Source organism: Vombatus ursinus, unplaced genomic scaffold, assembly GCF_900497805.2.
Source record: "Vombatus ursinus unplaced genomic scaffold, bare-nosed wombat genome assembly UNPS02014798.1, whole genome shotgun sequence".
NCBI classification, from domain to species: domain Eukaryota; kingdom Metazoa; phylum Chordata; class Mammalia; order Diprotodontia; family Vombatidae; genus Vombatus; species Vombatus ursinus.
The window spans coordinates 37,763,359-37,778,999 of record NW_020954576.1 but is presented as its reverse complement, the minus strand read 5'-3'; the positions used below and the strand labels follow the sequence as shown (position 1 = coordinate 37,778,999).

The 15,641-nt window shown below is 40.0% G+C and overlaps 1 protein-coding gene across 1 annotated transcript in view; it reads left to right on the top strand.

The window, feature by feature from the left end:
• Window positions 1-2,132: 2,132 nt before the first annotated feature.
• The window catches only part of CENPF (centromere protein F), an 82,829-nt gene continuing 69,320 nt past the window's right edge, over window positions 2,133-15,641 (top strand). Inside the window, exons 1-3 of the mRNA XM_027871141.1 lie at window positions 2,133-2,221; window positions 11,965-12,197; window positions 13,380-13,576. Of these exons, the coding sequence (XP_027726942.1) occupies window positions 12,036-12,197; window positions 13,380-13,576 (359 nt within the window). The 5' untranslated portion in view covers window positions 2,133-2,221; window positions 11,965-12,035. The remainder of the gene's footprint in view (window positions 2,222-11,964; window positions 12,198-13,379; window positions 13,577-15,641) is intronic.

The window sequence follows — 15,641 nt, the reverse complement described above, 5'->3', positions numbered from 1 at the left end:
ATGGCCTCCCCAACACCTCATCCAACTTGGATTTGGATTTAACAACAGTAATAATTTACAGTTGGACTCAGCTGCTATCGGCTATCTGCGAAGCTCTGCTGGTTCAGAGTGACAGAGCTAAAAGCTTCCCTCTAGTCTGAGATTTCTGCTCTTCGGGCCAGTATGAAGCCTGGAGTCTAGATGTGAGACCTGCTTTGTTCCAGGGTTCCAAGCCACTTGTTTATTGCTTGCTTCTGAATTTTCTCCCTGCTTGGTACATAGCACAACATCTGCCATAACTCCTCACCCTAGAATATAACCCCTGGGTACAGGTCCTTTCCTCAGTCTGCTCTGTGTCTGTGATCCGGCACTGGGTAGTGTCTCGTTGTGATTTTTTCCCCTTGAATTTCCTCATCAGTATTGGATCTATTGTGTCTTCTAGATCTGTTTGGAGGAGTTGGGGTGAGGGAGCAGTAGCTCACTCTACCACACTTTGCTGTTCCACCATCTTAGGTCCATACTCTCTCATTCCATCTCACTCTCCACCCCCCCTCCATTCCCACCAATGGCTCTGGTAAAAGTAAATCAAATCAAAACTGCAATTCTACTACTGCCTCTGGAAAAGATGTGGCAGTAGATGCCTAATCATCCCTGTGTTCCCAAACCAAAATACCCTTCTTTGGAAACATCATGTTTACATGTATTGTCTTGATAGGATGTAGCCTCCTTGAACCAGGGATTCTCTCCCAGGTTTTAATATAGTTTTTGGTATACAGTAAAATTTTAATAAATTTTACTAGTTCATCATTCATTCCATATACTATGGTGGCTTGAACACTCTTAATTTTCCTTTATTAATTAAACCCCATCCTACTCAGGTGCTTTGCTTATTTCAGAGTTTACATATTCTGACAGTATTTGAGTATTGCTTCACAAATATTAAATCTTGCCAAAACAACAGTCCTCTTCCAGAGTATCTAAAGGGGCAGCGAGGTGGCTCATGGATAGAGTGCCAGGCCTGGAGTCAGGAAGGCTCATCTTTCTGAGTTCAAATGTGACTTCAGATCCTTCCAAGCCATGTGACCCTAGGTAAGTCACTTCACCATGTTTGTCTGTTTCCTCAACTGTAAAATGAGCTGGAGGAGAAAACGGCAAACCATTCCAGTATCTTGCCAAGAAAACCCCAAATGGGGTCTCAAAGAGTCAGACGACTGAAAAAACGACTGAATAACAAAAGAGTCTCTGAACTCTGGGACATAACAGGAGACAATTAAAGCAAGTCACCTTTATTGAAGATGCAAGGCTTATTACATGGAAAGTGCGTTGCAAATTGGAACATGTCCTACATTCAACCATAAGTTATTGCTATTTTGTGTATCTTTGTGCCACTTTTAAAATTATATATAACTGTCAGAATATGCTATTACCCCACCATTTTTCCCATCTCTTTCCATTTCTCCATATAGTCTTCCCAGAGCTTCATTTTTTCACCTGCTAAAGGAGATGGTTGGACATAATCTTTCCCAGCTCTAAACGAGCACATCAGTAAAAGGTTTCGTACTTGGCTTCATTGTTTTTGCTTAAATGGTTCCGCTATTATTTACAGGAAAAAAAAAATCCTAACATGGATGAATCTGGTGTAGCTATGTCAAAAGAGGAATATTTAAAGGGGCCAGAAATGACTAATAACGCTTCTGACAGAACCCTAGTGAAATAACCCAGAAGTGGAAACTGAGGGAGGGAGCAGGGAACAAGAGCTCCAGTATCTGCGACAAGGAAAGCAGGTTTGCACGCTACAAAGATGCCAAAAGCTCACAAAGGAGCAGCCTGCATAAAAGGGCAAGGCGGCTCGAGCAGTCTGGGACAAAACCAAGGATAGTCCCCGGCGTCAGCTCTCGGACCCCAGCCCAAGCCTCTAACAACCAGGCAGCAAACACACAAATACAGCGACCCGGAGAAGCTCGTGCCTGCCCAACAACTCTCCCAAGCTGGTCAGCTGCTGGATTGTTTTTTAAAACCATACAAATGCACCAATCAGAGGCCGCGTCCCTGGAGTGAGGAAGCGGATTGGCCCGGCCGCGGAGTAGCTGGACCAATGGGCTACAAGATCGCTCCGCGCACGGTTACGCTGGTAAAGATAACTGACGTAGCGGAGGCGGCGCCGGGTTTGAATCTGAGAGTGTTTGCGGGGTAGTGGACGCGGCACCCCAGCTTTCAGGGCCTTTGTTGGAGGTCGGGTAAGGTAAGCACTGGGGCAGACTCTCGCCCTGCGGGGGGAGGGAGGGGTTGTGGAGGTGGTTGCTAGTTTTTTTCTGTAAAGCGACCCCCGGGTCGTGAGAAGGGGTGGTCCCCGCACCCCACGTACTGCACCCTGGGACCTGTAGAGGAGGAGAAATTCTTCGCCATCTCCTTCCCTGCGCCGTGTAATGAAAAAGTCCCTGCTTCTCTCCTCTCCCCTTTAATGAAGGTGTCCCTTCCCTCCCTCCTTCCTCCGCCAACCCCCGTAATGAAGCTGTCCGAGTGCCCCATCCCTCGTGGCAGTGAAGGTATCCCTGCCCCTCCCCCATAATGGGGGTATCCCTACCCCCATAATGACGGTATCTCTCTGCCCTTCCTTCTCCCCCCCCCACCGGGTATTCCTGCCCCAACCGCCTCATTCCCCTCCCCCTCATTAAGAAACCCCTGCCCCTCACCTGGTAAAGAAGGGATCTTTATCCCTGTTGTTCCTTTTTGGTGACAAGGTTATTCCCCTCCCTTACTAACCGATATCACTCCCTCCACCTCCCCCACCCCCCCACTCCACATTGGAGTGAATTTATTGACAATTCCAGAGCCCCATTTCTCAGATTGAACTCTGGCCCTGGTCTTGGCCTGTGGTTTGGAAGGCTTCCTGTACTCTTTGAGAATTTAAAATGGGATTGAGAGTGCCAGATGCAAATCAGACTGTGAAAGGCTTTAAACTTCCAATAAAGGCATTTCTGTTTTATCCTGGAGACAAATAAGGAAGCACTGTAACTTTTTCTTTCCCATGTTCAGTATAAAATTTTATTTTGATGGTGGGGTGAAAAGAGTATTTTGACATATTTTGGGATCTTTTTAAAAATAACAAAATATTTGCTGTTCACAATATCAAATTTTTTTTTAATTTAAAATTAAGCATTTATTTTGTTTTCCTTTTGCCCCTACCCCCAATAAAATAAAAAGGAAAACAAAATCATTGTAACAAATAGAAATGGTCACACATAGTCAAGCAAAACAAATTCCCCCATTGGCCATGTCCACAAATGTTTGTCTCATTCTGCAGCTTGTGTCCGTCATCTCTGTCAAGAAGTTGGTAGTATACTTCATCACTGGCTCAGGAATTGTGTTTGGTCACTACATTGTATCAATCAGAGTTCTTAAGTTTTTCCAAGCTGTTTGTCTTTACAATATTGTTATTTTTGTATAAATCATTTTACTGCATCAGTTCATATTGAGTTTGCAGGTTTCTTTGAAACTACTCCTCTAGATAGGAGAATGGGATGATGGCTGAGGGTTCTGAGAGGAGTAGTTCATTGCAAGAGGCCTCAATTTTTTCATTAAGTAATGGATGAGGCCTTCAGCTGAAAAGGTGGAAGGAGATTGAGCTGTGGACTGGCTTGAGGAGAAGACAATTGAATAGATTATGTGGGGGAGTGAGTAGGGGAATCAATTTAGGCAGGAATAAGGGAAATTGCCTGGTGGCTATCAGTGCCCATTTGGGGTTAGATAAACTCGTAGTGTACGCAGCTTAGTTGCATGACTTGCTTTTGCTCTATTCAGCAGTTTGAGAGTAAATGGAGAGAGTAATAACACAAGGTTTGGATTTGGCAAAGGAAGAGTGACGATAATTAGTGGTTAGCTAATAGTGTTGAGATTGAGGAGAGGTTACTTATTGGTTGTGGGTTTGGGGGATACAAAATGGGCGTGATGGGGATAGGATCTGGACCTCTAAAAGAAAAAGACTGTGTCTTTGAGATCTGGACTCCAAAAAGGAAAAGCTCCTGAAACTTTCCCACACAACCCAGACCCTGAACTCAGATCTCTGGCCTTCACCTGAGGCGTTGCTCATCCCAATAATTCTTTCAACTGTCCTTTGGTTATGACCCCACTCCCAACCCTTTATTCTCTGTTACCTCTGGCCCAGCCCAACCATCCTTTTCTGTTACCTCCAGACCATCCCAGGCTATTTCTATCCCTGAATTCCATCTAGATCATTTCTCTGTTACCTCTAGGTCACCCCAGTCTATTAGCCACTCCTAGATCTCATCCATATCTTCTCACAGTCTTTCTGTATAAAAAGGTCCATCTTGAGCCCCTATTAAGTGGTTCAACTTCTTAAAATCTGGCACCTTTGCTGTTAGCAGCACAAATAGCTCAGATTCTTAAAATCTGACCCTTGTCAATACAAGCATCACAAATGTGCAGATTCTTAAAATTTTGCCCACCCCAATTAATGTTGCCTCTGCCTGAAGAACCTGCACCTTTTGCCCTTGAGTTTTGGGGTTCCCAGCACCTGATTTAGGATGGGTAAGATAAGAGAAGGAGAGATGGAATGGTAAATTCTGGTCAGATAGAGGGATGTCAGTTATTACAGAAGTGGAACACTTGTGGGTAATGGGGAGATTCATAATGCTGTCTGTGTTACTGAGGTAGAATGGAGGAGTAGGTCATTAGATTTGAGGCTATTGAATAACTGAAAGATTAGAGTGTTTGAAGGAGTAACAGTGTGAATGTTGACCTCTCCTGGTATAAGGACTGAAGTTGGGGAGAAGAATCCGAATCGAGTACTAAAATCCTTGACAAAAGAGAATGAGTTGGAGCCTAGGCAACAGCTACCCTGATCTGTATTGGTTGAAAAACTGTAATAGATGGGCATGACCCCAAACAGACAATTTCATATATTTTCTACATGGTAGGAGTAATCCAGGGTTGGGGTTTTGGAATGGGGTGAGCATTTATAAGCCCCAAAGGGCCCTCCTTCAGCCTTTTGCCCCTCTAGCCTAGACCTTAGGTTCCCTACTTATCATCCCTCCTGATCAAAGAGCCACGCCTACTTATCTGTTGGACCTTCCCACCACAGAGCTGTAGTCTCTTCATCTACCATTTATCTTCCTGAGCAACTGTTGTGCCTGACCCCTTCTGATCTCCCTGTTGCTGTTCCTTTTCTCAGGGTCTTTACATACCTTCATCCTCTAAGCTAGAGTGCTTGGGGGGCTTATAGGCACTTAAAGGGCACACAGATAAGAGGGACAAGATCCTAAAGGGCCCTTCCTTAAAGAGTTCCTAGCTTCCTATCCTGAGAATGAGTCATGACTGAAAAGGCTTGATGTGAGTGCCTTCGGTGAACATAACACAGGCATGCACAGATATCATACACCTTCCCTCTGGACACGCTCTTCAAGATACATTCAGACATACATACACACACACAGACATCATACACTCACTGGGAGAGTATAGAGCAGGACACCTGCCTGGGTGCCTGCCCCAGCCTTCCATGGAGGTCCCTGAAGATCTCAAAGTAAAATTGGCTAGTTCTATCAAACTGGAAAGTGGTGAGAGGTCCTTGTATTTTGTGAGTAGGTTAGAATATGAATGTCCACACGTCAATTAGCTGTGAGACTTGATGTCTGTGTGTGGGTAATGACCATGAGATGATCTTAGTGGTACATATATGGCTAAGGAATTGTAAGTGGATTGTTGTTGGTGGTGGTGGGTGTGTGTGTGTTGAGGGCTTTATGGCATATTGTGTTTGGAGAGAATGGGTCACGTGTTCAGGGTGTGGGTATGGTGTGTCTGAGGGGGATGTCAGGGTCACTTTTGTGCCTTTCCATCACTATCCATGATGCCTATTTGGTTTTTTCTTTTTTGTCCCTGCAACCTTCTCCATTACCCCAGGGTCTCTTCCTTCCCTTCCATACCATGTGTATCCTTCATGGGAATGCCTCACTGCTTCTCAAACCCACTTTCCTAGGGCAAGCTCAGGGTTCTGGGATCTGTCTGACCTATAGAAGATGTGTTCTTTAAGGGTGGGGACTCTAATTTTTTTCTTTGTATGTCCGTTGGCTAGTGTAGTACCCGCCACCTGATTGATACTTGTTGAATGATCTAGCAAGGGAGACTTGCTAAAGAGTAGTTAGACAAATTGGAGGTAAACAGCAGCACTGTCATAAAAGTAGTAATGAGAGTACCTAAGATGTCAGAAGAATAACAAAGGAGAAAGACTAGGAAAAGGTTTAATAACTAAGAAATTTTTGGTGGCCTTGGAGAGAACAGTTTCAGTTCAGTGTTGGGTTGAGACACTTTATTGGAAAGGCTTAAGAAATGAGTGGGAGGTGAAGAAATGGAGATGAGGAGTATAGAAAGCTTTGACTATGAATTTGTCTGTGAAAAGGATGAGCAATTTAATTTAGGATGTTAGCTTGAGAGGGAGGGTGGCATGAAATGAAATTTTTTTTTTTTAAGGATAGACTGATCTGGACACGTTTGTAGGGGACAGGGAAGGAACCAGTGTACAAAGAATATTAAAGAGGAGAAAGAGAATGATTTATCTGCCAAGCTCCTGCAAGAGATGGGATCAAGGACAAAACTAGGAGGGATCAGGCCTGATAAGAGGTGCCCACTCTTCATTAGAGACTGGAGCAAAGGAGGAGAGAATGGGGAAGCATGTCAAGGGGTTTGGAGATAGAATTGGAGATCAGAGGGAGGCATCAGGAGAGATGCGTTCCATTTTCTACATAATGTAGTAGGCCAGGTCTTCTGTTAAAGGGTGAGGGTAAGGAAAATGGGAAAGAATTTCACTAAAGAGAGAAGGTAAGGTTTTGAACTGCCACTTTGAGAGGCGTTCTTCAGCAGCCTGCAGTAGAATAGGAAAGGGGAAGCTGAATGGGGTTGGGGGTGAGGTAACACAGGCCTGAGTGGTGAGAGACAGGACAAAGGAGTAAGGATTTGATGGAGTTGAAATGGCTAATTATATGGTTAAGATTTCAAAGTGAAGAAGGTTTGATGAACTTGGGAGAGCAGGGAGGAGGGTGTGGAGTGACTGGAGTTCTGGTAAGTAGGAAGAAGTGGGTTAGAGGGAGTGAGGGTGAGTGAGAGGATAGGAAGTTGTAGTTGGAGAGAGGTTTATTCTAGAGTTCTAGATCATAAAGCCTCAAACAACATTTAAGTGTGATAATGAGATCCAAGGTGCAACCTATCCTTTTGTAGAGGCTGAGGTTGAGTGAAGGTATAGATCAGGAGAGGTGAAGAAGCGTCTGTGTTTGAGCAATGTCAAAATAGTCTCTCTCTCTCCCTCTCCCCCCCCCTCCCCCATCCCCCATAGAGATGTAGACATATCTCTATTTCTGTCTTTCTCTATAGACATAGACAGATATGTAGGTATATCTGTATGTTTATCTCTCCCTCTCTATATCAAGTTTTGGATGGAGAGGAAGACTGAGCCTGATGCTGAACTTCTTGAGAAAAGAGGAAGAATGGGAGCTGCTAGGTAACAACAACCATGTTTGGACAGACTTTATTGAATCTCAAAGGAGAGGTTTTGGAGTGGTGGGGGGAGGGAGTAGGAGGCAGGAGGGCTAGAGTTCTCTAAGTATTTGAAAGCTAGAACAGGTTTCCAGAAGGCACAATGGAAGGGGAGGGCAGAGCAGGACATAGGAACTATGGAGGGTGAAGATATAGATAATTGGGGATGAGGCAGTGGGAAGTGGTAGCAGAAAAGGTTTTGTTTTTTTTTTTCTTTTGCTTAAGTGTCTTGGAGATTTAAAGAAGAGAAGGAAGTTTACTAGCTAGAAGATGATTGATTTTCTTTCTCTTCCCAATTAGCAACAGTAGCTCTGCTCTAGGGAAAGGATAACTCCATTAAAAAGAGGGATGATAATACTTTGGTTGTCTGGCTCACCAGGTGGTTGTGAGGAAAGAGCTTTGCAATCTGAAAGCTCTTATGAAAGTGAGTTGTTATTATGGAAATGGTGATGAAGCCTGAATCCTTGACTGCTCCTGGCATTTCCATATCCCTGACCTAGCTCATATTCCCTGGTTCCTAAAAATGGCTAATCTTGTAAATAATAAATTTGTATTACCTGTGACTTTTGCTTTTTTTAAAGTTACCCTATTTATAGGATCCTAGCAATTTTGGGCATTATAAATTATTTGAGAAATGTTGAAGTTTTTGGGTGCCAATGATAGCATCTCATTTGGACAGACAAACTTGGTTTCAATGTTGCAAGATAGCTAAGGTAATTGGGCAGAGAAGCTTTTGAACATCACTTTAAGAAGGTTACTTTGGGAGAAGAGGGCAAGATAGAGCTATAAGTAGCTGAGTGACCTCTTTGTAAAGTAGTTGAGATAAAATAGATTATTCTATGGTCAGCTAAACCTCTCTTTTTAAGGATTTGATACTTAATGAATGAGCTTGGTCCTTTGTTGTCTCATTTCTTGTGAGTTTTGGTCCTTTCGTTACTTAAAAAAAAAAAAAAAGACTTTTAAAATTGTCTACATTCTGTTTAGTCCCTACAGATACCCAAATAAACCTCACTGCAAAGTACAGAAGGAAGGTGTGTGGATTTTAATTTTTACAGAATAGTGCTAACATTGATTGCTTTATTTAAACAGTTTTTTTCCCTCTCCATATTGACTTTATTAACAATATTTTTTGGCTCTACTTTCTTCACTCTTTATTATTTCACACAAGTAATCTCATGTTTCTTTGATTACTCTTGGTCCTTCTTTACAGTGAAGTATTGGAATTTGAGAGTTAGAGTTGAACTCAGTGGAGGACTAGTCTAACACAAGAGTAATCCCTACTATAACATGCTGGATAAATTATCATTTATCCTCTACTAGAAGACCTCCAAGGAAGTTAAACCTACTAGCTTTCTAGGTAGCATATTCCACTTATGCAGAACTCTACATTGTTAGAAATTCTTTTCATGACATCAAGACTAAATTTGTCTTTCTGCTACTTTCCCCCTTTGCTTCTCATACTGCCGTCCCAAGCTAAACAGAATAAATCTAATCCTTTTTTTACATGACAACTTTTCAGATACTTGAAGGAAACTGTAACGTCTCCCATTGAGTCTTATCTTTTCTAGGCTAAACATGTCTAGTTCCTTCAACCTATTCTCTCATGTCATGGACTCAAGGCCCTTTACCATCCTGGTTATCTTTCTCTGGACGTTCTCCAGCGTATCAATGTTCTTCCTAAACTTTTGTGCTTTGAACTGAAGGTAATGCTTTGGGTGATGAGCTCTGATGAGGACAGAGTACAATGGGATTGTACCTCCCTATTTCTAGAGTCCTCTTTATCAGGCCCAAGATCGCATTAGCTTTTTTGACTGCTACATCGCACTGCTGACATTCAGCTTGTAGTCCAAAACTCCTAAGTCTTTTTCAGAGCAACTGCTGTCTATCTATACTTCCCTCATCCTTTACTCATGAAGCTAATTTTTGTGTCTAATTGTATTATTAGATTCAGCCTAATAATTTTCTCACCTGTCAAGATCTTTTTTGGATTCTGACTCATTCACTGTCTTAGCTATACCATCCAGTTCTGTGTCAACAAATTTATTGAGCACCATCTAGCCCTTTATTCAGTTCATTTAGAATATTATTAAACAGTTCAGGGCCAATTACAGATACTGAGGTTCTTTTTCAGAGATCTTCTTTAATGTTGACAGTGTACCATTAACAACAACTGTGGCCAGTCGTTCAACCAGTTCTGAATCCATCTGATTATATTCTTCTCTATATATTTTATATACCTTTCACACAGGCAGGTTTTACGAAATCTTGGTAATTTATGTCTGTATCATGGAGTAATCCTCTCAAAAGAGAAAATGAAGTTAGTCTATCATAACCTGTTCTTGATGAAGTCATACTGGCTATTTATATTCACTGCTTTCTTTCACCATTTCTAGAATTATTCTAGAAATTTCCTTGGAATCAGAGCTAACCTCACTGGCATATAGTTTGCAGACTCTGTCACTTCCTTTTTTTGAAAACTGGGACATTTGTCTTTTTTCAGTCTTTTGGTACATCCCTTATTTTCCATGATCTTTCAAGATATTGATAGTGGCCCAGCAATCCCTTTTGCCAGTTCTTTAGTACCCGAGGATGTAAGTTGCCTGGGCCAGGTGACTTGAATTCATCAAGGGAAGCATCAAGGTGCTGTCTTACTGTCTTCATTATCTTGGGCATCACTTCCTTGATAATCATTTGTGTACTTTTCATTTCTGTATTTCTAGGCCATTCTTGGCAGAGAAATCAAAGCAACAAAGAATTGAATCTTTCTTTTCTCTCTTGTTGGTATCATGATTCTGTTCACCCTAAGCAAAGATTCCGTCTCTTTATTTTTCATTTTTCCCCTTGTATAGCTAACTTCCCTCTCTTCCTTTTTTTTTTTTTTCTGTTGTTGCTGCTGTTGTCCTTCGCTTCCCTCACCAGCCTTGGCTTATTCTGAGTTTTAGCATTTCTGATGCTATATTTCTAGGACTGTGACATGATCTTGTATACACAATCTCTGTTCTCTGGCCTTCCTTCTGTCTTCCGTACATTTCTTTTAAATAAATCTTAATGGGTTGTTGCATTCCCCGTGGATCCACATTTGTCTCTCCAGACAAATGCTATTTTTCTCCCTTGGAATTATTTCCTTTTCTATCTTTAGGGCAATAATATTCTATTACGTTTACGTACCATAATTTGTTCAGGCATCTTAGGTCTAGAATTGGAAGGGACTTCAGTGGCCAACTAATCCAACCCCTTAATTTTATAGATGAGGAAATTGAAGTCAAGGGAGGGTAAGTGACTTGTCTTGGAGTCCCAGAGGTGTGGTAGTATTTGAGGTGGAATTTGAACAATTTAGCACCTTTTCTTTCACAATTCCAAATTTTTCTAGAATGTTTGATCCAGTTTACAGCTCCTCAGCAGTGAATTGCGGTGCTATAGCAGTCTTATTAGCTCTCTCGACATGAGTTTTCCCATCTTTTAGAACAGTATGAGGTGTTACCTCAGGATAATTTTTATTTTGCATTTCTATCATTATTGGCTTTCACTGCTTCTTAACACAAACAGCACGGGAGGGGGGGGGCTCTTTAGCCACTTGTTAGTTTTGATAATGATGCTAGAAAGAACTTAAATCCTCAGGTTCTAGAGGTGTGAATGAAGTTTTAGAGTTATCTAGATCTTATTCAACTAAACCAAGCCATATACTTTTTTGCCGTAGATAATAAGCTTGAAGTCATTGTTACCTTTTCTATCGTAATAGCTTCGTTGTCATGTACCTCAAATAAAGGATCAGAATATTTTTATCTCTATTACCCCTCACACCCTCCCCCCCACAAGAAAAAAAGATTATGGTCATTATAGTGAGGTATGAAGTGACCGAGAGGGATTTAGATCAACTTGGAGTACAAACTGCTGACATATATACAGAGGAAAACACTCACCTGCCATTGGGAACATGTATAGCCTTGATGTTTGCTTCAGAACAGTAATAGCACATATTCTGAAAAACCAAATTTCTTCCTATAGTAATAAATGTATAACACTATATGTAACACTAAATACCTTGCATCATAAGCAATGGAAGAGTAGAAAACTATATTAGAAGACAAAATTAAGATGTAAAAAAAGACATAGCTGGAAGAAGCAGGGACAAAAAAGGAGCTATTACTAACTTGTCATTGTACCCTACCTAAGTGTCTCTGTTCAAAATTATTGTTGATTTAGTGGAAAGAGAAAAATAGCTCTAGGTCAGTAACTAGAATCCCATAGCCAGGTGAGTTGGATATTTTCTGCCCGAGACATAACATTTAAATGCCTGCTCTGTGTATTCTGTGCTAGCTGGACGTTACTTTTAACTTACCTCTACAGAACTTGGATGTGAACAGATTGTTTAGTCTCTGAGACTGAATTCCTTTTTTATTTTTATTTATTTTTATCATTTTTTCCCCCTTAATATCACAGGAGTGATGATTGGATTCTTCTTTTCAACTTATTTTTAAATATTGATTGAGTAATAAACAAGATAGAACAAAATGAGTTGGGCTTTAGAGGAATGGAAAGAAGGTCTGTCTACCAGAGCCCTTCAAAAAATTCAAGATCTTGAAGGACAGCTAGACAAACTAAAGAAAGAAAGACAACAAAGACAATTTCAGCTGGAATCCCTGGAGGCTGCCTTGCAAAAACAGAAGCAGAAGGTAATATATGATTGATTTAGGTATCACTGGGAGAGGGGCAAGTATTATAATTTCTTGCTTACATTTTAATTTTCATTGTATAAATGAAAATACTTGTATAAATGATGAGTCATTCTATTGTCTAATATTTTGAGGAAAATGTTTTTGTTACTTTATTATAGGTCACTTACTGTTTTTTTTTAATCTTTTAATTTTTTTCTTCTTCAATTCTAAATCCCTTAGCTTTCTGATGTTGGGAGTTCCTGAGTCCCATTCAGTCTTCTTCTCAAGAGCTTATTTTGGGAAGTATTCCAGAAGTCTTAACTAATAGTACAGAAGTTTCTGGCTTAGACTCTAATATGGCAAATCAGTGTTAACAGATAGTGGAAAGGGAGGTGGCATTTCTCTTTCTCAAGTAGATTGGGTGGTATCTTAGATTTTCACCTTGGAATAGTTAAAAACAAACAAAATAACTTAGGGTTTGAAAATGAAAGTATGATTTGTATAATCTCCTAATTGTGTACTAGGTCTAATTGGTAACACAATTATTTTGATTGCCAACTAGAAGCAAATATATTTTTAAATTTGTGACCAAAAATGTACTTGCCAAGTAATTATGTATTGTTCTAAAATTATATATATTAATGTGTCTCCTCATTTTTTATGTACCAGAAGCAATTTTCTGCTTTTGCATGATGTCTTTTTATTTCCATGGCACTAGGAGAATGTGCTCACAGGGCTGTTGAACATTGGAATAGTTTTCTTAAGAAGGTTTGGAGGAGGTTTCCTTTTACTGAAGAATTTAAAAAATATAATGCAGTCTCATTTATCTGTCATAGTATAGGTGCAGTCCTGCCTGAAGTCACCAGCTATGCCTGGATGATCTTCTTAAATCTTTAACGAAAAAAAAAATTTTAGGATTCAAAACATGTTAATCTGAAAGTCTCCTTAATTCAAAGAAAAAGAAAACCTGAATTATTAATAAAATACCTTAGTAGTAATTTTTTTTAGTGTTTGTCACTTTACTAGATTATAAGTTCCAAAAGTAGAAAACTAGTGACTTGTGCATATAAGACACTTAAATTTTTGTTCAGTGTGTTACTTATTGACTGATGAATGCTTTAACTTTGGTAGCAAGTTTGGTTAATTTAGAAAGAAGTTCTTTATTTTAAATTCCTATAAATATTTGACAATTTTAATTAGGTTGACGATCAGAAAAATGAAGGGGCCACCCTCAAAAGGGAGAATCAGAGCTTGATGGAAACATGTGATAATTTGGAGAAAATGAGGCAGAAGATTTCTCATGAGCTTCAAGTTAAAGAGTCACAAGTGAATTTCCAGGAAGGACAGCTAAATTCAAGCAAAAAGCAAATAGAAAAACTGGAACAGGAACTTAAAAGGTAACTCTTTTGATGGGTGTTTTAGAAAGTTGTTGCAGCTTTTTAATTTTAATTAAATTCGTTGTAGTTTTAAATTTTTTTGTGGAAGCTAGACTTTTAATTTAAAAGGAATCTAATAATAAACTATTAATTTAATAAGGTATTAAAGTTGTAAAACTACTTTAAGAATTTTGGCACACCCTTTATTTTGGAAATCTGTTGTGTTATGGTTTATTACAAAGATTGGGTCAATTGAGAAGTATCATGGTGCAGGTATTTGTGCAGGATTTGAAATCAGACTCCCTAGGTTCTAACTCTAGCTTTCAAACTTATTGTCTGTGCAGCTCACAATCTCTGTCTTTAGTTTCCTCACCTATGAAATGACAAGGGTTAGACTTGACTTCCAAAGTCTTTTCCATCTGTAATCTATAAACCTGTAAGGCCTAGCCTCAGATCTTGACTGGGCTGTTTACCTGAGTGACGACCTTTCTAGGGTTGGATTTTAAGATCGTAGAAATCTTGCAGTCTAAATTCCTCATTTTGCATATGAGGAAACTGGCCCAGGGAGACCTGGACAAGTCACTTTATGTCTCTGGGCCTTAGTTTCATCATCTATAAAATGAAAGGGTTGAATTAAATGGACTTTGTATCCTAAGTCGATGTTACTGTGATGACTAAATAAGTTAGGATCAGACATCAAAGGATCCTAAATTTTTGATTATCTGACTCCAAATCCAGTGTTCCTTCCATAGTACCACTTGTGTGGCATAATTAATTCCTTTGGTACTTTCCAGCTCTCTACTGCTGAGGTACCTAGGTGGCAAAATGAATAGAGCGTTGCACCTAGAGTTGGGAATACCTGAGTTCAAATTCTGCTCAGACATGCATTAGCTTTATGGTCCTGGACAGATCACTTAACCTTGATCTGACTCAGTTTCATCATCTGTAAAATGGGGATAGTAGTAAATCTATCTCCCAAGGTTGTTGTGAGGATAAAATGAGATAATGTTTGCAAAGTGCTTTGCAAACCCTAAAGTGCTATATACATGTTAGCTGTTTTTCTATAAGTATTACACTGAGCCAAACCTTGATATAAAGTATATGTACATTAAAAGTATGTATCTGTCCTGTTGTGCAGCACCAGTTTTAGGAAAGTAATTATTTTGTTTAGTTAACCAAATATTAATCTTGGAAAGAGTTTTAGTATTTGACATTTGCTCTTATTACTAGTTTTTCATTACAAAAATTCGGGGGGTCTATATTCCTTATAATAGCTCACGATGTATGTAACAAACAGTATGCTAATGGGGCCAGATTGGACTGGTTGGACTTGCAAATGATGATCCAGGTACTTTTTGTTGTCCCCTCCCCCCAGCAAAATGGATTCTTGTCAAAATAAGAAGCAATCACAGGAACTGAAGTACTGCTTTAACCGATTCTCCCAAATTTAAACCTGGTAATTTTTATAAGTATTATCTGACAGTTACCTTTTCCCTCCCTCTATTCTCTCTTTCCTCTCACCTTTAACCTCTCTCTGTTTACTGGTTCTTTCCCTGTTGCCTTCAAACATGCCCGAGTCTTTCTTCATCCCTAAGAAACCTGCCATAGGCTCAACCATCCCCTCAAGTGAGTCCAGACTTTGATAATGTTGTTGCTCTTTGAGAATCCATTTTTTCAGTCTAAGGTGAAGAAGTGGTATAATGTTACAATATCCATCACTTTTCTTTGCAAAGAAGATGCTAGTGTCATTCTTAAGATTTTCTGTGTCAGTGGGAAGTTTTTGTGTTAATTTGCCGTGTTTCCAGCAGTTCTGTTTCCTTTCTTTTCTATTTTCTGTCCAACCAGTTATCATAGACCAAATGTGGGGCCTTTATTGGGAAAGTAGTAACAATAGTAAAAATTAGCAGTGATTTCTTTCTTCAGTGTGAGTAACTAGAATTAGATAAAGTTAAACCATGGGCTAGATCTGAAGCGGAGACTGGTTATTCTCCACTCCTGTCCTAATAGGTTTATATTGATCTCAAGTTGCTTTATTGTCTTATCTCCTTGATAGTAAGAGGTTTGTATTCCCTGTGCCTGACACATA